We start from the raw sequence: 26,212 nt of genomic DNA, 5'->3' as shown, positions 1-26,212 counted from the left end.
GTCTCTTAATTGATGTTTAAAGTTAGTTTTAACTGGACAAAGTTACCTACTGCAAGAATAATGGCAGTCACAATGCAGGAGACAGGCAGCAATTATTGTAGGAGATGGGAGGGGGGGAGAGAGAAGATGAATAATAATGAGATGAGAAAAAAATGTGCTTCTGGATATGATTCTGTCCATCTGTATGTGAAAAAGTCCACACCCATGACCACATCACAATAAAGAGTGGGGAGGAGCATGGGATTCCAGAAATGTGTTCATCCAAAACGGTTGTTAGGAAACTTATCAGGGGAAAAAAGGATGACCTTTTAATGGGGTAAAGTAATGTGTATTTGTTCAAATTTGAAATGCTGCTAAAAGTCAAGAGAGCATTCAAAGCTTGTTGGCGCCCAACTATTCTATCATCAACTTTGTTAAAGTTATTCATAAGAATGTCGATGATTGAAGACAACAGTTGTTATTAACTTAGATAAATGGTTGAAGTGAAGAGGCATGTGCAATGTTGGGAGTGATCAATAATACTACAGAAATGAATGGAGAAGGTAATAGTAGGTAGTTATAAGACAAGCCACACAAATGAATCCAAATGGGGGGATGGGTAGAATGAAAATACCTAACACTGGTAAGCTTTATCCCAACTAGTTAGGGTTATGCATGGGGGTATATTATCAAAACAAGGTTTGTGATTAAACTAAACCAATGGATCAATGAAGTACCAAACTAACCCTAGTTTTGTTCATCTTTTGTCAACCTGAAACCGCAAGAACCTAGGTACATACCAGTTAGAAATGGCAAATAGTGCAGAATGGCGAAATATGATTCATGTGCTAGGCATCAAGATGGAAACTGAGTTAAAATCTGACAGTGATACAACAGAGTTATTGTATCTTCTTAATAAAAAATTCAGATTCTTTCATAATGATTAGGTACAGGCATCGGGACCAAACAGGGGTCAACACAACTAATTACTCAGGTTGTTGAGCATGATCTGATCAGCATAAAGCAGAAGCATCCAATGATCAAATTATCATTTACCAATTTTGAATGGTTTCCCAAACAAAAATGCTCGAGTGTTCCTCCATACAGAAGGACCAGATTGTGATCCAAAATGCCAAGAGGAACCAAGGAGAGTTGATGAAGAAAGGCAAATATTGAAGTCTGAAAGCCCAGTTCAATAAAAAGGACCAGGAGATATCAACAGGAAGGAGCATGGGTGAGAAACTCTCAACAATCACACTTCCTGCTGTTACCCCAGTCCAACCATCAACAAAATACCAAGAGTATAGCTTGAGTTTTGAACCTTTGACAGATGGCAAAGAATAGCCCAAGAACACGAAAAGCATCATCACAGGAAGAGTTACTATATATCAATTTAGAGTCACTATACAGGAATTCAATTGACTCATGAAGGACATGAGAGGAATGGTTAAACTTATATCAGTTACACAATATGTAAATTTTGGGCGCTTTTAGCTACATTCAGCAACCAGAATGAGCAATAACATTGATATGTATGAGGCACAAGAATATACAAATGTCACCAGGGATTGATGTCATGGCTCTGCAGATGGTTTGGATAGGTATTGACGCCACTCTTCGGGCGTACCCTTTCTCATCCTCAGCATCCTTATAGCTGTGTTTGTCAGGGGTATGGCAAGTATGTCATAGTCTTTTGGGGCCTGCAAGATCAAGGGTAAGATCAATCAATGGTGAGGGAAAACAAATAAAAAACACTAGTTGCATTTCCAGATATCATTTTTCAAAGGAGATTCATGTGTCAGTCAACAAAACTTCAAATAGTTGAGAGCTTTAACATTGTCCACTAGTAATATTTCCAAAAAATATACTGCTTTGTCAATTTTGCCTAGAAAGACACATCAATGCAAGTGTTACTTTTTGTAGACAAACTCATGTGATGGCATTTTTGGCAAATTGATTTACTAGGAATCAAGCTGAGCTTAAAGTCATACTGTATGGAGGGGGGTGAAGGAGAAACAGAAAATACCTTGGGAACCTTACTCAGCTTCATATTTGCTTCCTCTAAAGTTTTTTGGCCCTTTTTTGAGTTACATTTTGCACAAGCAGTGACCTGTTTCAAGGAAAAACTGCATGATTATTTACTTACAAGGAAAAGTATTTAGGAAGTGAATAATAGAGGGTTAAAACCTTGTCACTGGAAACACTCTCCCCTTGAGTGAATCCACTTCCTACCTTTCCTGCTCTGAATATTTTGTGACAGTGGGAAGTCAAATTTTAGGCTGTCACTTAACTGCTTTGACATTGTTTCTCATCAGTGTTTTCAGTCATCGCTATGAACATACTTGAAAGAAATGCTAAAATAGCTTTAAATTTACATCCATGAAGTGCCTAGATGTCTTAGTATGGAAATAAAATATAAAAAACAAGGAAAAATGAGACAAGGGCTAGGTGCCTCCACAATGTGTATGGAAATAAAATATAATAAACAAAAACAATGAGACAAGGGCCTAATTTTATCTGATTGCATGGTAAAATCCTTTTGAGAGAAAAAAAAAAAACCTCTAGAGACTGCAAAGGAACAATCCACACAAAGAATACTTGGCAAACTGGTGGTCGATCTTCATGTATGCTCTACTCTTAAGATATTGCATTACAGGCAACATGAGTATCACTCTAATAATAAAAGTAAAATGGTGTATGAAAGGATATATGGATATGAAGAATCTCAAACAAAACCAAACGATCCCCAATGTTTTGTACCAGTATCTAAGCTGCTGCCTTCAATTGGTTCACTCATGAGACAATGCAGAGACTTACAATTTCTGAATTTAAAATTGCACCTGACTTATGGATATACATAAATATATAGTGCTAAAATTACTAGGAGAGAAATGGAATTAATGATGATGGATTCTTCAGGTTTCAAATGAGGACAGAGAAAAGCTCAGCAATACAATGAGATCTGATAAAAAGATTGGCTAGGGCAGTGGGCCATGAGACCCTAATAGCCAACAAATGACAGTGTGCAAGTAGCTAGGCAGAAGTTCCACAGCTGGAGGAAATTTTGAATTAGGTGAATGGATAGAGATATCATGAACAGAAGCACTCGGGTGAAGCAAAATAAAATAAATAAATAAAAAGGAATAGAAGGGATAATTGAGAATTTAAAAAAAAAAAAATTTGAGTGGGAGAAAAATGATATGAGAATTAAGAAGGTGAGGATTGTGGGAGGTTCCGAGTGGTAACGGGATGGGGAGGGTTTGTGTGAGGTTCTGGGTTCAAGTCCCAATGGGGACAAAAATTTACCTATCAAAAAATAAAAAGAAGGTAAGGACTGCCATCAGTCCAAAATCTTCACAATAATCTGGGAATTACTTGCCATTCCCATAATCATTATGGATGATTTATGAATTATAACTACTACCTCATATATGCTTTAGTAAAATGTCAGCTTTGGTATGAGACTTTCTAAAAGTTCCAGTTAACTCTGTCTTGGATAAAAAGAGCAGATGATAGTGGCTGGCAGTTATTGAGATATTTTGGCAAGATAAAGTGATGATGTTGCAGCAGCATGTATATTAGCAGTAAGTTTGCAGAATGTTGGAGAAAATAAAAATTAAAACCAGTGGCACTGTGAGGTTTTTGGTGACAGTGATTAGTGCACTGTCAGGGATTCATTCTAGCAAGGAAATTATATAGCTGAACAAGCTCTAATGTAAAAGCAGGGTTGGCTTGCTTTTATAAAATAAACATTGTTAGACTGCCTACCTAATTTAATTCAATTGAAAATTTAAATATACAAGTCCTCTATGTCTACAAATGGGTGCATCTGTGCAGGCAACAACCACATTAGTTCAGCTCTTCCCCTTAGCAACCTGGAAATCCACTCTAGTCACAGGCTCACAGAAAAAGCATCACCTCAAGTAATGCATTTGAATCCATTCATTAACACCACAGTTGGGCTTAGATACGCTTAAGAGTATTCCAGAAAAAGAGTTCCTCTTCTGTGATTAACACGATGGAAAGGGAAAATTTTCATATAATACCAAAAAACAAAAAAGGAGAGTGCCTAAGTAAATTTTCAGACTTTATGGGCACAAATGCATTAAAAAAAGTTAGACCAATTATTGGGAGGGGCAAAAAACAGAGGCATGGGGGTAGCAACAGGTGGTAATTAGCAGTGGTATTGTTGTCTTTCTAGAAAATGACATTTAATCTCTGCCAAGTCCCAAACTTGAGTTGCATCAGAAATTTGAAAATAAAGAAAACCAACCTGAAGCCACCAACCTCCAGAGTTCCCCTGCCCATAATAATCATTACAGACCAGTTTCATCCAACCAATCTCAAGAAACAAAAACAACTCTCATATGTTCTCACAAAGACTAAGCTGAGAGTTCTCCAAACTGTGTCATGGTTTCTTGAGCACATTATTCAAAAAGTGGACAATGCTTGCAGGACATCAAGAATTCCCTATCAGCTCTACACATGGAAATTGTCAAAATGCTCTCCATTACAAAATTTTCTCAGCTGACCTGTTCACTTTGGTTTAACAAAGTAGGAGAAGACATAGCGCACTAGAAGCACTGACAATTGAGCACCAAACTGAAAGACAGATAAATTTTCATAATGTTTTGCTTTCAAGTTAAGTATCTATATGATAGGATGTCTTACCAGATTTTCCCATTTCCATTCTCCACCTCGTGCAATTGGTAGAACATGGTCAACGGTCAAGTTCTCACCTGAAGAACAATACCTGTTGACAAAGGGCCACCATATTAATATACAATTTATAAATGTGATGAAATACAGTAAAAGGAAACAAAATTTTGCTGTCTCAGCTGCTAGAAAATTTCATTGCAAGGAAAATACTTTTTCAACTAAATCACCATAAGGGCTGCCAACCCCCACCCCATCCAAAAAATAAAAATAAAAAAATCCTGAAGTTTCCTGTAGTCTAAAAGGATTAAAAAAAAATGAACATCTATCACAAAACAATTGTTTTTTACAAGGGGATATTGGTCTTGCAGGGGAGCTCCAAACCAGGCAGTCCCTTTTTTAAAAGGTTAGGATTTTGCCAACTGATCACAATGAGAAAACCATCAACAAAGACAAATCAAGGATATCATTGATAGCAGTATGACACAAACATATCTCTAAAAGCTCTATTTCATCAAATCCTCCTCAATAATAGCTTATAGATATTCAGCCTTATCCCATAGGGACCTGAGAAAGCCACAAAACAATGCAGTTGAACAAAGGAGCCACATGTCTTAGGACAGCGCTTAAAGAGCAAAACTTCCTAGATAAAAGTAACAGGTGGACTATGGTTTGGAATTAAAGGAATAGGCTGTTAGATAAGGAGGCAGACATGACTGATTATAGATGAAATTTGCAGGAAGTTGGTGAAAAAGAAGAAAAAAAAGGGCAAAAAGGAAAACTACAATAGAAAATGATACTATTCCTAATTCCTATGGTTTCTTGAATAAAATATGAAATGCTTTCTATTTCATAACAAAGACTTCTAGAATCATTAGAATTTCAAAATTTGTTATTCTTATTTAAAAAAAGAAAAGAAGAAAAAAACTCTAGCATCAGAAACTAAAACCTAAATTACAAAATACCATTGTGGGGTGATACTCCATTCATATATTGACTATATTATCAATTTTCATCCAAAAGACATCATCTTGAGTTCACTGATTAGGTGATTAAGCTATCAAATATACCAAAATGGAAGCGTTTTTTTTTTTTGTTGTTATATTTTTGAAGTGGAATAACCTGATAAAAAATAATTCTGATTCATGGGTGGCCACACTTGATCCAACACCTTTCAAGCCATGGTTTTTCATGCTTCCCTTCATGATAGCACCAAATTTCTAATCCATCGATTTCATCTGCACAATTCAATCCCTAATTGTAGAAACCAATCTGCAAGTTTTGAACTTCTAGCATAAAAGCCAGCTCAGAAGAGGTCTTCTTAAAATTGATTTGCTTAAATTTCTTAGGCTACTATAGAACTATTCATATTCTCTTTCCTCTTGTTGGAACTCCTACCTTGGAAAGTCTTTTCATGAGAAAAAATTTAGGCATATGAAACTATGATTTGCTCATCAAATTTATCCTCAATCACAAGAAGTCAGCGAAATTATGGTTTTTTTTTTTTGTCTAAGTTGACCGAAAGGAAATCAATGACAAATGACAGATTACTTACTGACAAGTGAAATTGTCCCGATAAAATATATTTTTACGACTAAGGTTGTTTTTTATTCTTCTTCTCTTGACAACCTGCAGTAGATGTGGAACCTGGAACACAAAAGGAGAGTCAGTTCACATGCACTAGGTGATACAAGCAAAGATCAGGACCATTTTATTCAAAAAGAAAAGGAAGGAGCAGTTAGCCAACAAGCATCAGTGTTAAAATTTCAAAAAAGAAAAGAAAAAATAATGCAATAAGCCAATAGTGCTTTTCAACTAGATACCCTCAAGACAGCTGGTATGTAGAAGGATCCGCTGGGTGAGTTCACAGTCTGATCATAATATTCTAGAACATCAGCCTGGATAAAAACAAGGTCAAGAACTCAAAGTTAAAGATGAGCATTTCTTATGTGCATGCATTTGTGCGTGCAAATTCACCATCCAACACAGGCACATGTGTATGTTCCTTTGCATACTGGTTAAAAGGAAAGACATAATGTATCTGACAATGACAGTCTCTTCTTAAGTGGAACTCAAAATAAACCAGTAAACCATAAGGAATACCAGTATACCAGCATATTTGTTATATGATTACCAAGTGATATACTAAATGCAACAGATACAACTGGTTTCCTTCGGGGCTTTACCTACCCATCATGAGGACTGACATAAGGCAGAGAACCAGTTGTGAAATGATCTCATCCAATTACTTGGCATAACATTAGCTTGTTCCAGTTCTGCTAGACAATATTTCTTTACTTTCTAATGGATAAAGTTGCCTTGACAGAGTAATTAACTGAAGAAACTACTACTGATAGACCCTTTCCAAACATAAAAGATAAATCCATAAGCCTCCAGTCTAACCTTCTCCATGAACTCCAAACAAATAGCACGCCTCCAGCAAACAACATTGACAGGCCTGACACAGGACAACCACCATGAAATGCATGAGCAAGCAACCATGCAAGTTTCTTTCTTAGAAGGCCATACAAAGTGGGAAATCAATCAACAGCTTAGAAATTATAACTTTCTTTTCTGTCTTTTTGAATGTCAATAAACTAAATTATAACATCATAGTAACAAGAAAATCAGGAAATCAATGAACAATCATACTTCAAACTTAGAAATACATGAAAGGGGAAGAGCACCTATAGGGACGTGTTACCTAGGGCATAGACTAAAGTACAACATACAAAGTATGGAAAATTAAGAAGCGACAAAATATCAAAAAGAAAAAGAAAAGAAAAGATAAGAAAATATTAACAACCATAAGGTGCAAGCAACCAATAAAATCCTATACACAGAAATCCCAGAACCTAATTGGAGGACATCAACTTCCTAATGATAAGAAAGAGCCCTTCAAAGACAGCCATTGCAACCGAATAGACACTACAATACTAGCGGCTGTTACACCAGCATGAAGTAGACACAAAACATAAATAGCACTCTCGTCTGAATTGGAAATCAAAGTTATAGCATATCCTTTGTTGCTTTCAAAGGGCATCCAAGTCTTGTTCCAGTAGGAATCCCTCATCTTCCAACACTTGGGAATACTTGAAGCGTGTTAAAAGAATGGGACCCAATTGGATAAGAATTAATACCACGTCAGTCCCACTAAAATACCAACTGAAGAATACAAAAGCTAAACGCCTAAAGCAAAAGCAACCCCAGAAATTTTATCAATTATTTAACAAAACAGAGCTCCAAATAGGATAATTTAAAGAAAGTAAGAAACAAATAGGGGGATTTCAAAGGAGGGAGAGACCTGTAAGAGAGATCCAAGACCAAACCTCTGAAACAAGCCAACTCGTCCATCTCAAACTCACCATCACCCGCATGGACATCGTCATCGTAGATACCCTTATCACCCACATTTAACCGAGCTTGCGCTCTAAAATGGTTTGATTTGGTATTGAGAGATGAAGAGTATAGTTTGGTAGAATCAAGAAATCCGAGTTTGGGGCTGTGGATTCGAAATCTGGGCCAACAACCACCGCCAAACTTATAGCAGTGATATGGGTCTTTGGGTTCCACTCCTAGGGGCTTCAACCGCCCTTGTCCCTGTGCCGTAAACTGTGCCATCATCTACTATTTCTCGCTTCTGTTCTCAGCCCTTCTCCCACAGTCCCACTCTTTGTAACACCCAATTTTCGTCTGCAAGTTTGATGGAAGAAAGCAAGTGCTGTTTTCTTCACGGAAAGATCCGTCACCACATGTTACAAATATCTTTTTCCCGCACCCAGAGAGGAAAAAGAGAATATCCCAGATAGAAAAACGATGTCGTTTTATAGAAACGTGTGAAAAATAACAGAAGTCTCCATTTAAGTGAAATCATAGTAGATGACATCCCCTCTGGTATATAAAAAAATAAAAAAAAATAAAAAAAAATTGTAATGAAATTTTTAGGGTTCTAAATCCAAAATTGTCCTTATACCCATCTTAATTAACCTTAAAATTCTTCCATTTAGCCGTTACCTTTGGCCATTTTCTTCTTTTTCTAATCATATTAGAAACACAACTGCAACTTTCTGATTTCTTCCTTCACAAAATTATAATATTTTGTATATTGTCTTACAATTCTATGAGAACGCAACTCTTTATTTTTCAATCATCATTGCCATCCAACTGGCGGCATGCTACTACAGAGAAATACAAGGAATGGGTCACACATATCCGCCGTTAACCCGAACGACCTGCCCATTAACCCATTCACCACCATCACTTGCTAAGAAGCCAACAACACTAGCCACGTCCTTGGTCTCTCCCAGTCGACTCAGTGGGCTGTCCTCAATCGCCTTCTTCACATCCTCTTCGCTTTTCCCTGAAAAGAACATGTCTGTGGCTATAGGACCCGGCGCCACGCAGTTTACTGTTATCCCTGTCCCCTTGAGCTCTTTCGCCATTATCTTTGCCATTGTTTCCACAGCCGCCTTTGATGCAGCGTAGGCCCCAAAACCCGGCTTCAGTGACCCAACCAAAGATGTGGACATCAGTATGATACGACCGGCGCCCCCGCGCTTTATCCGGTTGGCAGCCTCCCTACAGCACAGGAAAGCCCCTCGGCTGTTGATGCTGAAAATCTTATCAAAGTCCTCTAAGGAAGTGTTGGCTATGGTGGGATACTTGGCGTCCAGGACTCCAGCTGAGTTGACCAGGATGTGGGGTGGCGAGTTGAAGATCTGTTCTGCCGTGTCGAAGAGGGACTTCACCTGGGTCGGATCGGAGACGTCGGCCTGGCAAATGATGGCTCGTGGCGAGGAAGGAGAAGAGGAGGAGTTGATTTCGGCTGCTACGAGTTCCGCTTGGGCCTTGTTGGATGTGTAGTTGATGACAATTTTTGCGCCGAGCGAGGCAAGGTGGAGCGCGGTGGCCCGACCAATGCCCCGGGAAGCGCCGGTGACGATTGCGATTCGGTCTTGGAGGGGGAGAGGAGTCGCCATATCTGAATTTTGGATGGTGGAAAGGGATGGGAGTAAGGGTGAAGGCTGAATTGTGCAGGGTAGTGTCTTATAGTGATAAGATTTGTGAGATTTGTTTTTTTAATATTTTATTTTTATTAAATATTATATATATATATATAAAAGACAGGAAAAAGAGTGAAATATGAATTGTGTTTACAATGAGGATCAGGCTCCACCAAAAAAGGAATAAAAAACATAACATAGTGACGTACTGTGTAACTTTTGACTCCTTATATTTTATTTTTATTAAATATTATATATATATATATATATAAGTCAAGTTTATAAGGGAAAGCTTTAGACGGGAAAAAGAGTCAAATATGAATTGTGTTTACAATTCATATTTGACCTCCTTAAATAGCAAAAAAAAAATCAAAAATAGAACATAGTGGACGATAAGACACTCTGTAACTTTTGATTCCAATTGAAAATAATAACCATTCGTGAATGAATAGTGAATAGTAAAATTGACTTTTTACTATAAAAATCTTGACTTGTTGGTAGACAAATCTTACTTTCAACGAAGGAAAGCTGGTATACTAGGTTGGTTAAGAGTTGTAGTATCACATGCTTGTAGACAAAATTGCTTTCGGTGCTGACTGCTCAAAGCTTGTCGATGGAATGAGATATCAAGGGAGAATATAGTCTGTTCACGTCTCCATAAGCAATTGGATTTCTTCAATATCAGATTTGGTCGGTAAATGATCAATCCTTTTACTGCAGAAGATCTTATGAAAGGGATCTGCAACAATAAGATAACCCATGTTCTTTGGATAGGCTTCGAAGTCTCTACTGATAATCCTAGCTCTCCAATTCTTCATCCGATTGATGAGTGGTTCAACACAGATATCAGGTTGTTCAAAAGGGTAGGATAATAGATTTGGTCTTCTGTTTTGATAATATAAAGAAATATAGTGTTGTGCTGGGAGAAGACTGCCATCCGAGATCCATTCTGAAGCTTCGCTGATGATAATGGCATCAACAAACTTCTTATTCATCTTAAAACCTTGAATCATCCCCAAGACTATCTTTCTTCCAAAATTATTTGCATTGCAATGGTCAAAGCAAACCAGTTGATGGACTAGTCTATAATCCAAAAGTAATTATGGAGTCAGGATTAATTTATCATTCTTAAAAGAGAGATTGATTGGCTGATAGTACTGCAAATCTAGGCAAACCCTACCGATCGTAAAGTTTCGATTGCTTTTGCAAACAAACTTCTTGATGTCTTGCTAGTGGAGAAGAGGTTCATCAATAAATCTACAAATCTTAGAACCATCAAACTCCATATCTTTGACTAATTTTAAACCTGGGATCCGAAGACCAGGTATAGCTGAAAGATAAATATGAAGATCTTGAAGAAAGACGGAAATAAAAACTTGTTTTTCTTCTACAAGGGCCTTGGCTTTTTCAAAGATTAAAAAACAAACATCATGCTTAAGAGAATACAATATCTCCTTATTTTGAAAATACATTCATATTTTGAAGCAATTCCACTCGTCCTCACTTAAATTTGCTTCATTCACCAGTGGAGTGAATTGCTTATTCTCACCATTTACCAGTGGGGAAGATGGGGCTTGGACCTTGATCAAATCTGGATGACTTTTGAGAAAGTCAACTATTTCTAGTTTTCTTTCTAAAGTCATGCACATTTCCTGCAATTCACAAAGACTTTTAGTTAAGGATTTAGTATCAATAGTGGAAGGATTTGTGAGGAAGGAATCATCCACAGAAGGTAGACAACTCGAACTTATTTCATTATCCCTATTCGGGATAGATTGCTTAAGGGATGCTGAAGGAATTGGATCTTTGGAAAAGCTGCAAGAACCTGCAACTTCAAAATGTTCATAATAAAGTGGCATGAATTTCTCAAAAAGAGCTAGATGAAATTTCTTAGAGTCCAGAGATTTCTTAATGGGCCTAAGAGGTTGTTTTTCTTTTTTAGGGGTCATAATCTTGTAAATCCTGCAAAAATTCACGCATTAAGAAATCAGGGATTGAGTTATTTTCTCCTTTAATATACTCAATTTGAAAATCAAAATTGCTTAAAATAGCTTGCCATCTAGCAAAAATATGCTTAGAAACTATATTCTTAACATCCTTTTGTAAAACTGATTTTGCAGATTTGCAATCAACTCTTAATAAAAACTCTTGGTTCAAAATATCATCTTGAAATTTTGAAATGCATAAAACAATGCTTAAAATCTCTTTTTTAATGGTGTTGTAGTTGAGTCGGGCACTATTCTAAGTTCTTGAAGTATATCTACCCAACTTCTCTTGGTTATTAATTTTTTGCTTAAGAATCCCACCATATCCTATGTCTGACGAATCTATCTCAACACTCTTAAAGGCATCTGGATCGGCTAGGGCAAGACATGATAGGGTCTTAACTCTGGATTTGACAATCTTGACAACTTTGGTGTGATCCTTATTCCATGGAACAAAATTTTTCTTAAGTTTTTGTCTCAAAGAAGCACAAAGCTGACTTAAATCTTGAATAAAGTCTGACACATAATTAAGGCTTCCTGAGAAACGTTGTAATTGTTTCTTATCCTCAATTTCATCATCAAACTTATTAGCAAATTCTATTGACCTTTGAATTGGGGTTATGGTTCCTTGATGGATATGATGGCCTAAGAATCTTATCTTAGTCTGAAACATGTTAATTTTGGTGGCTGACAAGCTTAAACCATTACTTTTGACAGTCTGAACAAATTTATTGAGATGTTTCCAATGTCGTTCTATAGAATCAGAGTAAACTAACACATCATCAATATAGACGATGATGAAATTAGAAGACTGGTTAAATATTTCATTCATTATGTTCTGAAATTCTGAAGGTGCATTCTTAAGGCCAAAGGGCATTACATTCCATTCATAATGTCCAAAGGGAACCATAAAGGTAGTCTTATATCTATTTTTTTCAGCAATCTGGATCTACTAAAATCCTGTTTTCATATCAAACTTAGAAAAAACTTTAGACTTAACTAACTTTTGAAGAAGGTCTTTCTTATTAGGAATATGATACCTAATCCATCTTAATGCATCATTAAGAGGCTTGTAGTTGATAACTAGTCTAGGTGTTCTTCTTTCTAATTTAGTCTGTTTCTGAACATAGAAGGCTGAACAACTTCAATGGGACTTAGACTTTCTTATCAGTTTCTTGTCGAGAAGATCTTGGATCTCCTTTTCACAGTAACTTAACAAATCTTTATTCATTTAGATAGGTTGAGCGTTAGTAAGAATATTTTTCTCACTAAAGTCTGGTTCATAAGGTAATTCTATCTCGTGCTGTTTTTTATGCCAAAACGCATTAGGAATTTTAAAGCAAACTTCTCCAACAATCTTATCCTTAAATTTTTCTATTGCATTTTAAGTTTTCTTAACTTGCAACTGTTTTTCTATTCTTACAAGATTAATTTCTTGTTTTAAAAAATTCACTTGGTTTTCCTTAGCTTGAATCACCTGATCCTTTAAGATGTTTATATTTTTTTACATCTGGTGGATTGAAAAATTCAAAAAGAATTTTCTTATCTAAGAGCTTAATTCTTATACCTTGGTCATCTACCCACATAGGATAAATAGAGCTTAGAAATGGGGCTCCAATGAGAGCTTTCTCCTTAAGATCCTTAACTAGAATGAAGGTTTGCTTAATGCAAATGTCTTGGTTGCAAATATGAGCATTAGACAACTTATACTTAATAGCAAGTCTTTTACCATTAGCTCCAAAAAGAGTTTGCCTAGTTTTTTCAAAAAGCTGAGTAGGCACTAGGCCTTCCTGAAAACAATTCAAATCTACTCCTGAATCAATCAAAACAACAATATCAATAGCAAATTTATTCTTGATTACAATAATAAAGGAGACTTCCCACCTCTGGAAAATAACCTTACTGACAGTATTCAAGTATGCATCTGCTTCTTCATCATTAGCTTGTGAAGATTCTGGAACTTCTTCAAGGTCTTCCTAGTTATCAACAATATTTCCTACAACAATCCTATTGATTTGTTCTTGAAGGTCTGTCAAACCTAAGCTTGTGAATTGTCTTAAATCCTTAATTTCCTTCTTATATTGTCTAACTTCTTCTTGAAGATCCGTAATGGTTACGTCTTTGGTAGACTATTGGTTAAATCTTGTTAAGATTTAATTTAAGTTATAAGGATTTATTGTCTTCTTTACTTCTTGCTTACCGACAGATTTCTTAAAGACTTCATAAAGATCTTGCTTAGTTTTTTCATCTTCAATTTTTCTTAAAAAATCTAGGACAAGTTCTTGATCCTGGCTTATGACATTTATAGTCTTAGGTCGGCAATCACAATTACCCTTAATGCAATCTTCATGGTCACTAGAAGTTTGGCTTGAGATCTCACCACTACTATCTAGTTGATTAATATCATCTTCATTATTTGAATCAATCATTGATTCATATTCTGAGGTGTTTAGCATTACTTCATAAAGCATATCTTTTAAGTCTTCAAAGACATTCAAGTTATTAATTTTATTTCTAACCCTACAATCTTTCTTATAGTGGCCTACTTTGCCACACTTAAAACAAACTGGTTTAGATTGTGGAAAATGTTCTAGCTTTTTCTAGGCTTCCTTGTTCATTCTTCTTTGGATGTGTCTTGAACGCTTAGTTTCATTCATCCTATAGTTGTCATGAGTACCTCTCTTGTTGTGATAGAACTTTTCCTTACTAGGCTTTCTACTTACTTGTTTCTTACGTTGCTTAGAGGGGGGCTTGGTTCCTTTTTGGTTAAATCCAAATTGGCTACAGAATAATCCAAATTCATTCTTGTAGATCTTCTGTTCATTTTTCATTTGTTGTTTAAGTTTAAATTCATTGCATAGTTTAATTCCTTATGTGACAATGCTTATGATTTCTCCATAAGTAAGCTTATGATAAGGGATTTGTCCATTAAACTGTTCCCTTATCTTAATCCTAAATCTCTCAGAGAAAAGTCTAGGTAGTCTTGAGATAAACTTTTCTTTCCAAAAAGACTGATTACAGTCTGATCTTAACATGACTTTGGTTAAGAAAACTTCTCTATACCACCTAAAGTCATGAAACTTGGGACACTTAAGGTTAGTTAAGAGATCTGTAGTCTTATCCTTAATCTTTACAGGATCTCCAATAAAGTGCTTTGAAATTGAATAGATTATAGTAGTCACTGCATCCTCTATATCTTGTCCTTCTTCGTCCTTAACCACTTCATTATTATCATTAATTCGGTAGGCTTTTAAGATGCCATTTCTGTCCTCAAAAGTGAGATAGTTTTCCCACCATCCCTTAAGCTGACCTATAAACCCAACAACAATTGTCTAAGCTACAACTTGGTCTGATAATCTATTGTTTAACTTATAGGTTATGCTAACCATGGTCATTTCTTGAAGCTTAGTGAGTATGTTATACTCAATCATACCATCTATGTTTCATTCATAGATAGTACCACTAGTGTAGAAAGCTTGAGTATACTGGTTTCTTTCCTCATACTGCATAACAGGAAAAGTTGGTCTAGGATAATAATTCCTAGTCCTAGGGGCTTCTTGGTTGTGGATAATCCTCATAACAGTCTGGTTAGGAGGTTCCTTAAAAATCTTAATTAGTTCACCAACCTCTGCCTCAGAACTAATATCTCTTTTTGCCATATTGATTCTTCTGTGAGAAGGCTGAGGTGTTTCTGGGACAACAAGGTTATCCTTGACCTTTTGGCTTATCCTATCAATAAAAGCTTGATCAATATGAGAATTTTCCTGGATTTTTTTGGAGAATTCAAAAGGCTTAAATAAAGGCTTATTATATTTCTTAACAAATGAAGTCTTAATGTGATCTTGGGTTTCAATAATCTCCTCAACCCTATTGAGTTGATCACTTATAGTTTTAAGAAACATGTTAATGTAGTTATTCTGTTCCATGATTCTTCTAATATTTCTAGCACTAGTAGTTCCTTTATTTTATGGCTTAGTCTTAAAGGGTGAAGCTTTGACTATGATTCCATTAATGTTCTTTTCTATCTTAGCTTCAAGAGGGTGGATGGATTCTATGACAATCTCGTCACTAGTTTTCCATATCTTGGTTTTTGTGGATGTGTTATTAACATGATTACTAGGGTAATCTGGATATTCTTTTTGTTTGAAGAGTTCAAATCAGATCCAATACTTAACATTCTTCTTTTCTTGTCTTAAGTACGTATAGAATTCTTCTTAGTAGAGGGTTGTAATGTCTTTAGGGACCTTGCTAAAGAACCAAACTCTCATTTTCTTGTTGACTTCAGAATAGAAGTCTTTTCTTAAGAGATCCTTGTTGATCTCAAAATCCTCATCATCAAGGCTTATAGTGTTAATTATCTGAGAATAAGTATGAGACATATCAGGAGATTCATCCTGATGTGATTCTTAAGTAGACTCATTTTCCTCCATGTAAAAGGGTTTGGCCAAGTTGGTGTGACTTCATACACTTGTTAGCTTAATGTTCTTAGGATTTGCTGAACTAGATCTTTCTTCTATTCTAGTGGTTCTTACTGGGATATATGAACTTGAAGCTCTAAAGGGTTCATAATCTGAAATTCTAGGGCTACTAGAATGACGAAAAAAGTTGGAGAAAATCAAATCTCCTCCTCCATCAGGATATTGAACAATCTACTCAATCATTTCATATCTTTGCTCTATGGCTAGAACAACATTAGCAAAATGCCAAGTTTCAGGAAACTCAACCTCATTTCACTCAATATTTTTGGGGATTATGAAATTTGACTTGTTTAGCATTTCTGAGTGGAAGAGAGTGATTGGAGCCAAAATATGTGCTCTAATGGTACATATTCGATATGATTTGTACACCAAAAGACATCCAAATCACCCAACTTGACCTAAATCAATGCTAAGGCCCTAGCCATGAGTTTAATCTATACTTTGGAGATTTATCTCAGGTTCAAGGGAAGAAAATTGTGCAAAATTGAATGACTTTAGATTTTGAAAGATCAAGAAAGGGCTAAATGAGGAAATAAGTGAGTCAAGATTCATCGAATGCAAGGAAAGGCAAAACAAGGATATCATGAGGTTGGAGGATGATAAATGACCATTATGGAGTAAGAAAGAAGGCAAGAAAGAATGGGAAATGAGGCATGAAGCAAGATTTAGTTGCATGGAAATTTAGAACTCAAAAATCTGATGGCATTATATACTTTGACTTTGAGGACAAATTTGGAGCACTTTCTGGAGTCCATTATATACATACTATATATCGTTTCGAAGCTCGGGAAGTCAGGAGTCCAACACTTCAAACGGTTTGCAAATCGGAGCTGAAATGAAGAAGTTATGGTCATTTGAAGACAACTGCACCAAGCTAGAGGGTCATTTGGAAATGATTTCGAAATTCAACTTATGAATTCGAAATCCACTTCGAAATGACACCAATTCCGAATTCACCCACTGCCACTTTGATGTTCCGCCTCCTCTACCTCGGGAATTGCATCTAAAGCGCTCAATCCGCCCTAGGTGGACCCCACACGACTAGAAATCACCATTTTATTATTTTTTAATCATTTTTAGGAAATTATTTTTGTAATAAGTGGCCAATGAGAGTGTGCCACATGTTAGGTAAGTGAGGATATTATATAAACTCTCTCAATTCTAGGTTTTAGGGATCTTGAATCTTGGATTTTTTTTTCTGGAGTTTTTGACATTGAATGAGGAAGAAGACGAGAACTTTGGTTTGTTTTCTTTTTCTTCTTTATTGAATATATTGTTTTTAGTTTATTTTGATTCAAATTATGGATTTTTACCCTACTATGGATTGTGAATGTGACATCACCCCCATGAGAGGCTAAGAGCCAACTTGGGGCTTGAAGCATGAAAACCTAAGGGCTAGGAAACCTATAGGGACAATGGGTAAATTACTATAACAATGAGATTAATTATTGGTTGGGTGACAATTTATTATATTTTTTATCCTATCCTTGTGAGTTCGTTTAGGGAATGATACGATAGGTTATTACTTGATACTAGTGATTCTTGGTAATTCTTGATCATTAGTTATCCTCGTTTTCCCTACCGTTATTTGCCCCTAAACAAAGCTATAAGGAGTAGGAAGGGTTAAAAAGCCAAATCTTAAATTGATAATCAATCTCATTCATTTGATGGTTTTAGGAATCTGTTTGAAAAAGGAAAAATTAGGTTTCGGATGCAATTTTGAGTTATAGAACCCAACTTGATCGCGAGTGGCCAAGGATCCCAAAACCCTAAGATCATATTACTTAAAATACCCTTGTTTTCTATAATTTCTATACCCTAGGTTGGATTGTGGAAAACCCCAAACTTGAATCAATTGAATTTAAAATCAATATTCATTTTCTCTTATTAATCCAATTTCTTTTACTTAGTTTCACATTATTCACATATTGTTTTTCACTTAAGGATTTAAACAAAAACAATTCATTTATTCTAGTATTGATAATTTTCATAAGCCAGTCCTTGAGAACGATACCCGAAATACTACAAAAGCCGTAGTGACTCTTTCTCTAGTTTTTCTTGACCAGAGTTACTACGTAAAAAGGCTAAGTATTTTGGTACAATAGAGAAATTTCGGTCAGAGAGTAGTCTCACCCTTGGGACTGGTGCACAATGCTCTAGATCCAACGCTTGTAGTCATACTTTTATAGGCAAATTTGGTGATAATGGAAACAGGATTGTTTCCTTCTTTAAACTTAAATCCATGGGTTTAACATGGAAGATAGTCGAATCTAAGATGTCAGCATCTCTTAATCTGACTATGAAGTTAAGGAAACACTGAAAATAAACAAGACCATCATTCAATCCTGCTTGGACTGCTCCAATAATAGAATCTCGGTAATCAAGATGTCTATTATCCCTTAGACACATGACAATAGAGGTGTTTAGACCTAGTCTTGTCAAAGGCTTAGCTGCAATTTGAATCATATCAAAGTGTATGAAGTTGTAGTCACGCTTATGTCTCTCTATGGATTTATCATCCAAGAGTCTTATCACTTGATCGTCTTGTTCTAAGCTTACGGATTGTTCAAGGTCTTAATGGTGTAGTTTGTAAAGAACTTAAAGGTTCATTTCTTATAAATTTCCTAATTAGACACCTTGGGTAACTACCAATCATCTAAATCATTTTGGATCTTAGGATAATTGATCTCTTCACTGTTTACTACAACGTCTTGAGAATCTGTGGATTTCTAAGAAATGGTTCGGAAAATCGAACTCATTTTAAGGTTTTAATCTAGAGTTTAATAGCAAATTAACAAACCTAGTGAGTAATCACCCTAACCCTTTTACAGCCCTAACAAACGTCTATCTCCGGCTAACAACGAGCTCAACCTAGGATAAATCAAAAGCTCAAAACAAACCCAACTTCCCTCCCTGTGGCTCTGATACCATATATATATATATATATATATTATTTTTAACATTTAAAAAAAAGTCAATTATTTTTAAAAAAAATTTAAAAAAAATAATAAGTTAATAAAAAGTGAAAAAACATCTAAAGGTAAATTTTTAGTAAAAATTTTTAAAAGAAAACATATTTTTCTATTTTTTTTCTTTTTCTTTCTTTTGAAAATTAACTCTAAGAAAAAAAAAAGCAACACCAATTTAGGTTACCTTTAACATGGAAAATATTTTCTATTCTTATTTTTTAAAATGAACTTTATCTCCTATTTTTTATTTTTGGAGTTATTTTTAAAAATAAAATTTGTGAAATCCCGTTTGATTTTGAGTTCAAGCATAGAAAATTATGAGATATATTAGTAAAAAAGATAATATTGCCTTTTTATTATTATTATATTGTATTTATCCATTATTTTTTATTTTTTTACCATGTAGTTTAGTAAAATATTCTAATATACTTATAATTAAGGGAGAATTATGTTTTGGGGGTAGATGGGCCCCCAAATTAACAAAAGGTCCATATAACTCTTTAAATTGAGTTGAAGGATATGAAATAGTAATGGACAAATATACCCTTTAAGAACATATATAAAATACTTTATAAAATTAAGTTAAATATTTTTTTTTTCAATAATTTTTTTTTCAAAAATACTAAATTAAATAAAAGTATTTTTAAAAAATATTAAATTAAATATTTTTTTAAATATTAAATTGAATTAATTTTTTTTCAAAAATATTAAATTAATTTTTTTTTCAAAAATATTACATTAAATTAAAGTATTTAAAAAAAATTAAATTAAATATTTTTTTAAATATTAAATTAAATAAAATTATTTTTTAAAAATATTAAATTAAATAAAATTATTACAGTAAATTAAAGTATTTAAAAAAATATTAAATTAAATAAAATTATTTTTTAAAAATATTAAATTAAATAAAATTATTTTAAAAAATATTAAATTAAATAAATTTATTTTACAAAATATTAAATTACATAAAAGTATTTTTTAAAAATATTAAATTAAATAAAAGTATTTTAAAAAAATATTAATTTTTTTTCTCAAAATCAATAAAGGGCATTTTTGGAAACACTGAAGGATGATATCCTTCAACTCAATATTCATACTTTCATTGGGTCTTGGGCTCAATTTGAAGAGTTACATAAACCTTTTGTTAATTTGAAGGCCTATCTACCCCCAAAACATAATTCTCCTTATAATGAATCTAGTAAATTATTTTATTATGTAAATATATATTTTTATAAAATTCATAATTTAATAAATAAAGAAAACATTTATACCTGCTTGTAACATAATGTTTAATTTTTATTCATATTAATATTTTTTAATATTTACAATATTTATTTTCTTATAACATATTTCACCTTGCTTAATAAAATACATTTTGAAAAAAAATTATATTTTAAGAAAACAAAAATAAAAAATGAAAGCAGAAAACAAACCCAATCTAAGTATCTTTTTTCCCAATTTTTAATTTTGGTCTTACAATGTATTCCGATCAATCTTGGTTGAACCATATGGGGCAAAAACTGGATTCGAGCCATTTGAACCGATGGTTGAATGGTTGAACCGTTGAACCGATCAAACCTCATTTGATCAAAATTTGATATGGGTCACTTACCCACTTACAGCCCACGTGTATATGGGCTCATGGGCTGGGCTTGTTTTTCTTCCATGCCTTCGAACTTGGATTTCTGGTTAATTAAAATGCAATTGAACCATTGAGGTATTAAAGTCTAACATTATTTTTACTGTCAAAAACTAATATATAAAATTAATATGTTTTTCAAATATTTATTATTTAAAACCCTTAAGTAATTAATATTAATTATTTACTATATATTAATCTATATGAAAATAACACATCATTTTTAAAAAATTATAAAATAATAAGATATACAACTTTTGATATGAATATAAAACTATATATTATAATTTTTCTTCTATTTTAAATATATCTTTACACTAAAATATCATACATTTTTTATTCAATAAAATGTAATATATTAATATATTTATATTTATTCTTATTATTTATTTTAATAATAAAATAAAATATTATTATTTTTTAATCTTAATTTCTTATAAATAAATTTAATTAATATAAAATATAAAATATGATTCAACTGTGGTTTGACCATTACAACGGTGAATCGATAATTTTTCTATTTCAATTATCAATCCAGTTATAGTGCCATATTTGCTGTTTGATTGCTAATCTAAAAAAAGGAGAATTGCTTACTCGATTCTGCAACAAAAATTGCACACACACAAATGAAATTCAGCTTTTATTATAGAGATTAAAGACATGGGAAGAGACAGTAACGGATGAAGAAGACTCAGAAGCAGCAGAGGATAGGGTGTATACATGTAATGGATTAAACAGCAAATCCACCATTAATCCTAATGATCTGGCCGTTGATCCACTCTCCGGCATCAGTAGCCAAGAAACCCACCAACTGGGTAACATCCTTGGGCTCCCCTAGACGACCCATAGGACATGCATCCACCAATCTCTTTATCAGCTCTTCACTTTTACCCTCAAAGAACATCTCGGTGGCTATAGGTCCCGGAGCAACACAATTGGCGGTAACGCTGGTGCCCTTGAGCTCCTTAGCTAGGATCTTGGTCATGGTCTCCACAGCCGCCTTGGAAGCTGCATAGGCTGCATACCCAGGTGTGAGTGCCGCAACAGCGGATGTAGTTATTAATATGATTCTACCTCCACCCCCGCGGATCAACCGATTGGCTGCCTCTCGACATACCAGGAATGAGCCCCTGGTGTTAATGCTGAAAGTATTGTCCCAGTCCTCCACAGTGGTGTTGGCTAGAGATGGGTACTTAGGATCCAGAACCCCAGCACAGTTGACAAGGATATGGATTGAACCGAACTCCTGTTGTGCCCGATCAAAGAGCATCTTGACTTGGTCTGGGTCGGAGACATTGGCCTGGACTGCAATAGCTACAGGATGAGAAGAAGAAGAATCGGGGGAATTGAGCTGAGATGCAAGGGCGTCAGCTAGGGCGGAGTTGGATGCATAATTGAGCACCAGTCTGGCACCAAGAGACCGGAGGTGGATGGCGATTGCTCGTCCAATCCCGCGTGAGGCGCCAGTAACGATGGCCACCCGCCCCTCAAGTGGAAGGGAAGAAGAGGTTGGAACTGGGTCGTCCATGCCCGATTCTGCAACCACTACAACTACTCACAAGGAAGAGTGGAGAGAAGAGGATTGGATAAGAGAGAAGGGCTTATACCTTTTTATAGGAAACCATGAATGGGAATAAATAATTGAAGATCCAATCTCAAGTCTTGATATTAATTTAATGCAGCAAAAATGTCACAATCGCCCTCTGTTGTTTAATACAAAATAACTTCTTCATATGAGCAAGGTCATGGATGACGTCGGACAGGAGGCTGCCGAAGATGCTGATTTGAATTTTGCTTCCCTAAATTACTTAAGAGAAATGGAAATTCCATTTGCTATCCAGTTGGTTGGTTATGGTCTTCCTAAGCCAGAAGCCCATCTAAATCAGTACAAAAACACAACAAAAATTATTAAAACAAGTAGGAGCTGAAGTGATTACCACATATTTCTATAAGTAGAACCTTAGCAGAGGGCAGAGGGCACAATCATCTCTTGAGATTAAGTGTAGTTTCCGGCCATCCATAAGTATGCCTTTTCCTTGTATTCCCCAGTTCCCTTACCAGTAATCTTTACAGGAACAAACACCCCCTTCAAAATGATGAAACCGGTATGCATCTCGTACTACAATAGCTCGATTTGAAATCTTTGATACAAACTTAATCCAGTTATGACAATCATTACAGACCCGAAGATTCTTAATCACACGTATTGGCATTGTATTAGTCAAGCTGAGGAGTCCAAAAGCAACAGCTAGTTTTTCGCTGTGAATATATGCGGTTGGGTCCTTCTGCTCCTGCTCCACATCATTCAAAAGGTTGTACCGGTCTTGCACATAACCAATTTCACCTGCCCGTTCATTCAGGTCATCTATATACTCGTATATCTGTTCTGCTAGAGGGTGGAGTCTATCACCCACAAAGAAGGCATGAATTGAGTTTTTAACCTCGATCCAGCTGCGACCAGGCTCTTTTTTTACACCTCTGTCTTTCATCATTTGCCTTGTTCGATCCCTATAATCCCATTTACCAGACACTGCATACATATTTGACAGCAACACGTAAGTTGCTGAATCTTCAGGCTCCAATTCTAGAAGATGACGTGCAGCAAACTCTCCAATCTCAATGTTCTTATGAACCGTACAAGCACTTAAAAGTGTTCTCCAAATCATAGCATCTGGTTCAATTGGCATCTCCTCTATGAATTCTCTTGCACAGCACAAAAGAGCAGCCCGTCCAAGAAGATCCACAACACAAACATAATGTTCTGGTTTTGGGACTAGGCCATGCTCTTTGCTCATGGACCTGAAGTAGCTGAGCCCCTCATTGACCAAACCCACATGGCTACAGGCTGATAAAACCCCCACAAAGGTGACATGGTTTGGCATCAAACCAAGCTGTTTCATCTCCTCAAAAAGACTTACAGCTTCACTACCATATCCATGTTGAGAATAGCCTGTGATCATCGCATTCCATGAAACCACATTTTTCTCAGGCATTTCAAAGAACTCTCTCTTCGCATCCTCAATGCTCCCACACTTGGAATATAATGTGATTAAAACATTGGAAGCCTCTGTTTCTGAGTCATACCCTGTTTTTATCATCATAGCATGAATCTGCTTCCCTTGCTTTATATTCGCTGTATTGGCAGTGGCGCTAACTGCAGAGCCAAATGTGAACAAATTAGCTTCTACTCCAGCTTGATTCATTTGAGAGAAGACCTGCAGTGCTTCCTCACAGTGCCCACTCTGTGCAAATCCTGATATAAGAGCATTCCATGATATATTATCTTTAGCATCAATTTTCTCAAATGCTAAGTATGCATCCTGTGCTCTACCGCATCTAGCATAAAGACTAACTAGTGCATTTCCAATTGAAAGATCTTCTGAGTAACCAGAAATATATGATTGAGCGTGAATTTGCTGTCCTTGATTTAATGCTTGAATACCAGCACAAGCACTGATTGCACTAGAAAACCCTATGTTATCAGATCGGATCCCCTGGTTTTCCATTTCTTGAAAAAGTTTCAGAGCTTCGGCGAACAAATCATGCTGTGTGTACCCTGCAATCATAGCTGTCCAAGAAACAACATCTTCTTCCCTCAGTCTTTGGAGAATTCCCCGGGCAGTATCTAGTTCTCCATGCTTAGCATACATATCTATAAGCACGCTACAAACATACACATTAAACTGAAAGCCACTTTTTATGACTTGTGTATGGATCTGCTCTCCTAAATCCAGAGCACCCAAAGAAGTACAAGTTCTCAATATACTTGGGTAGGTGTATTGGTTAGGCATCAGTCCTTCGATCTGCATCTGCAAAAATATCCAATACGACTCACTTAGATTACCCAACTGCCCATAAGCCACTAGCATCACATTCCATAGAACCACATTTTCAGTCTCTGTTGTTAGGAAGTATTCATGGGCAGTTTCTATGTCGAAGCATTTTACATAAAGGTCAAGTAGAGAACCTTCAATAATGAGATCTGAAGACATTCCCATCTTTATCACATAAGAATGAAGTTGTTTTCCCTTATAACCAGCACCAACCGAGGCGCAAGCACTCAACAGACTAGCAACTGTAACACAATCCGGTTTCATGCAATCAAGCTGCATCTTCTCAAACAACTGAAGAGCTCTATCACTGAATCCACGTTGTGCTAGCCCTGATATAAGTGAGTTATACGAAATTCTATCCCTGCGGTGCATCTTGCTGAAAATTTGTTCAGCAGCTATCAAGTTGCCCCAACGGGAGTACAATGTCACAAGGGCATTGCACACAAAAGTCTCAGAAGATAACCCCCACTTAACAATGAAGCCATGAAGCTGCTCTCCCAGCTTGAACAACTCTATTTTGGTGCAGGCACTTAAAACACTAGAGAAGACATAAGGAGTAGGAATAACGGCGGATTTATGCATCTGACAGAATAGGAGAATGGCTTCGTCTTCTCGCCCATTTTGAGATAAACCAGAGATCATAGCCACCCAAGAAACGCTATCCTTCAAAAACAATCTTTCAAAGACCAATTTAGCCAAATCTACATGCCCATTCTTTGAATACAAATCAATCAAGGGATTACATACAAGAGGGCTACTACCAAAACCATGATGAATAATCTTAGCATGAATCTGTTCAGTGACTTGGAAAGGAGCTTTACCACCACTGCAAGCCCTCAAGACACTGGCAAATGTGGATTCATCAGGAGTCACATTTTCAGTTATCATTAGCGAAAAGAGACCCAGTACTTGACTAGCCAACTTCTTGGCCAAAAGCCCAGAAATGACTTTATTCCAGAAAGAAACATTTGAGCTGGGTATATCATCGAAAAGCTTGATTGCATTATCCACTTCCCCATGCGCCAGGTAAATATCAATCAGTCGGCTCCCCAAAACGTCTTCTCCATCAAACCCGGACTTGAAGATCCTAGCGTGAAGCTTCTTAGCATCTAACAGAGACCCAGAATTGAAACATCCTTCAAAGAGCCAAAGGTAAGTCTGAACATTCGCACGAATTCCACGCTCTTCCATCAGATGAAGAAAATCAATCCCCTTTCCATTTCCCTCATTTTCTACCACAGGAGATTCATCCAAAGCATCCCAAATCGCGGTACTGCAAAAACGAGCCGACTTGAACCTACCCACATTCCCATTAAAGTACTGCAACAACCGCCAAGAATTCAAAACAAAGAAAAACAACAACAGATAGAAATAGGACAGAAAAACGAGGGATGAAAATTACCTTACAAGAAGACCGGTGTGTGATGTTACGCGGGAAATGATGAAACAAGGAATTTGACAAGGACCCACGAAGAGAAATGGAGCTAGCGACCATGAATACTTGAATATCGCCTACCATCAACATTCAAAAGCCTTTAACTGTGTCGGGTTTTTGCTCCTTTCATGGCCAAATGGCATATCACCATTGACCCAAAGACACAAGGAGAAAGCTTTTTTCCTTTTCTGTTACGCTATAGAATTTAATCAATTTATTTTGTTCATAAATTCAG

General features: G+C 35.7%; 3 protein-coding genes across 5 annotated transcripts; all 3 read right to left on the bottom strand.

Annotated features, from left to right (window-relative positions):
- Nucleotides 1–1,342: 1,342 nt before the first annotated feature.
- LOC100264031 (uncharacterized) lies at nt 1,343–8,483 on the bottom strand. Its single transcript, XM_002282174.5, has 7 exons — nt 7,940–8,483; nt 7,039–7,093; nt 6,459–6,533; nt 6,191–6,282; nt 4,651–4,732; nt 2,006–2,089; nt 1,343–1,679 (listed from the first exon to the last, which is right to left on the bottom strand). The coding sequence occupies exons 1-7, from the start codon at nt 8,257–8,259 to the stop codon at nt 1,554–1,556; spliced, it is 834 nt and encodes a 277-aa protein (XP_002282210.1). The 5' UTR covers nt 8,260–8,483; the 3' UTR covers nt 1,343–1,553.
- Nucleotides 8,484–8,706: 223 nt separating this feature from the next.
- LOC100241750 (NADPH-dependent aldehyde reductase-like protein, chloroplastic) lies at nt 8,707–9,710 on the bottom strand. Its single transcript, XM_002282165.4, has one exon. It carries the CDS (start codon nt 9,612–9,614, stop codon nt 8,838–8,840), a length of 777 nt encoding a protein of 258 aa, XP_002282201.1. The 5' UTR covers nt 9,615–9,710; the 3' UTR covers nt 8,707–8,837.
- An 11,611-nt stretch (nt 9,711–21,321) lies between these two features.
- Nucleotides 21,322–26,210, bottom strand: LOC100246875 (NADPH-dependent aldehyde reductase-like protein, chloroplastic). Of its 3 annotated transcripts, none has more exons than XM_059739296.1 (3): nt 25,945–26,210; nt 22,647–25,862; nt 21,322–22,569 (listed from the first exon to the last, which is right to left on the bottom strand). In XM_059739296.1, the coding sequence occupies exons 1-2, from the start codon at nt 26,065–26,067 to the stop codon at nt 22,764–22,766; spliced, it is 3,222 nt and encodes a 1,073-aa protein (XP_059595279.1). In that variant the 5' UTR covers nt 26,068–26,210; the 3' UTR covers nt 21,322–22,569; nt 22,647–22,763. The 3 variants fall into 3 exon arrangements, with proteins under 3 accessions (XP_059595279.1, XP_059595281.1, XP_059595280.1); XM_059739297.1 differs by having other exon boundaries at nt 22,351–22,565; XM_059739298.1 differs by lacking the exon at nt 25,945–26,210 and having other exon boundaries at nt 22,647–23,905.
- Between the last annotated feature and the right edge of the window lie 2 nt (nt 26,211–26,212).

This window comes from Vitis vinifera, chromosome 8 (genome assembly GCF_030704535.1).
Source record: "Vitis vinifera cultivar Pinot Noir 40024 chromosome 8, ASM3070453v1".
Lineage (NCBI taxonomy): Eukaryota > Viridiplantae > Streptophyta > Magnoliopsida > Vitales > Vitaceae > Vitis > Vitis vinifera.
The sequence above is the reverse complement of the archived record's forward strand: the minus strand, read 5'-3'. Positions and strand labels throughout refer to the sequence as shown.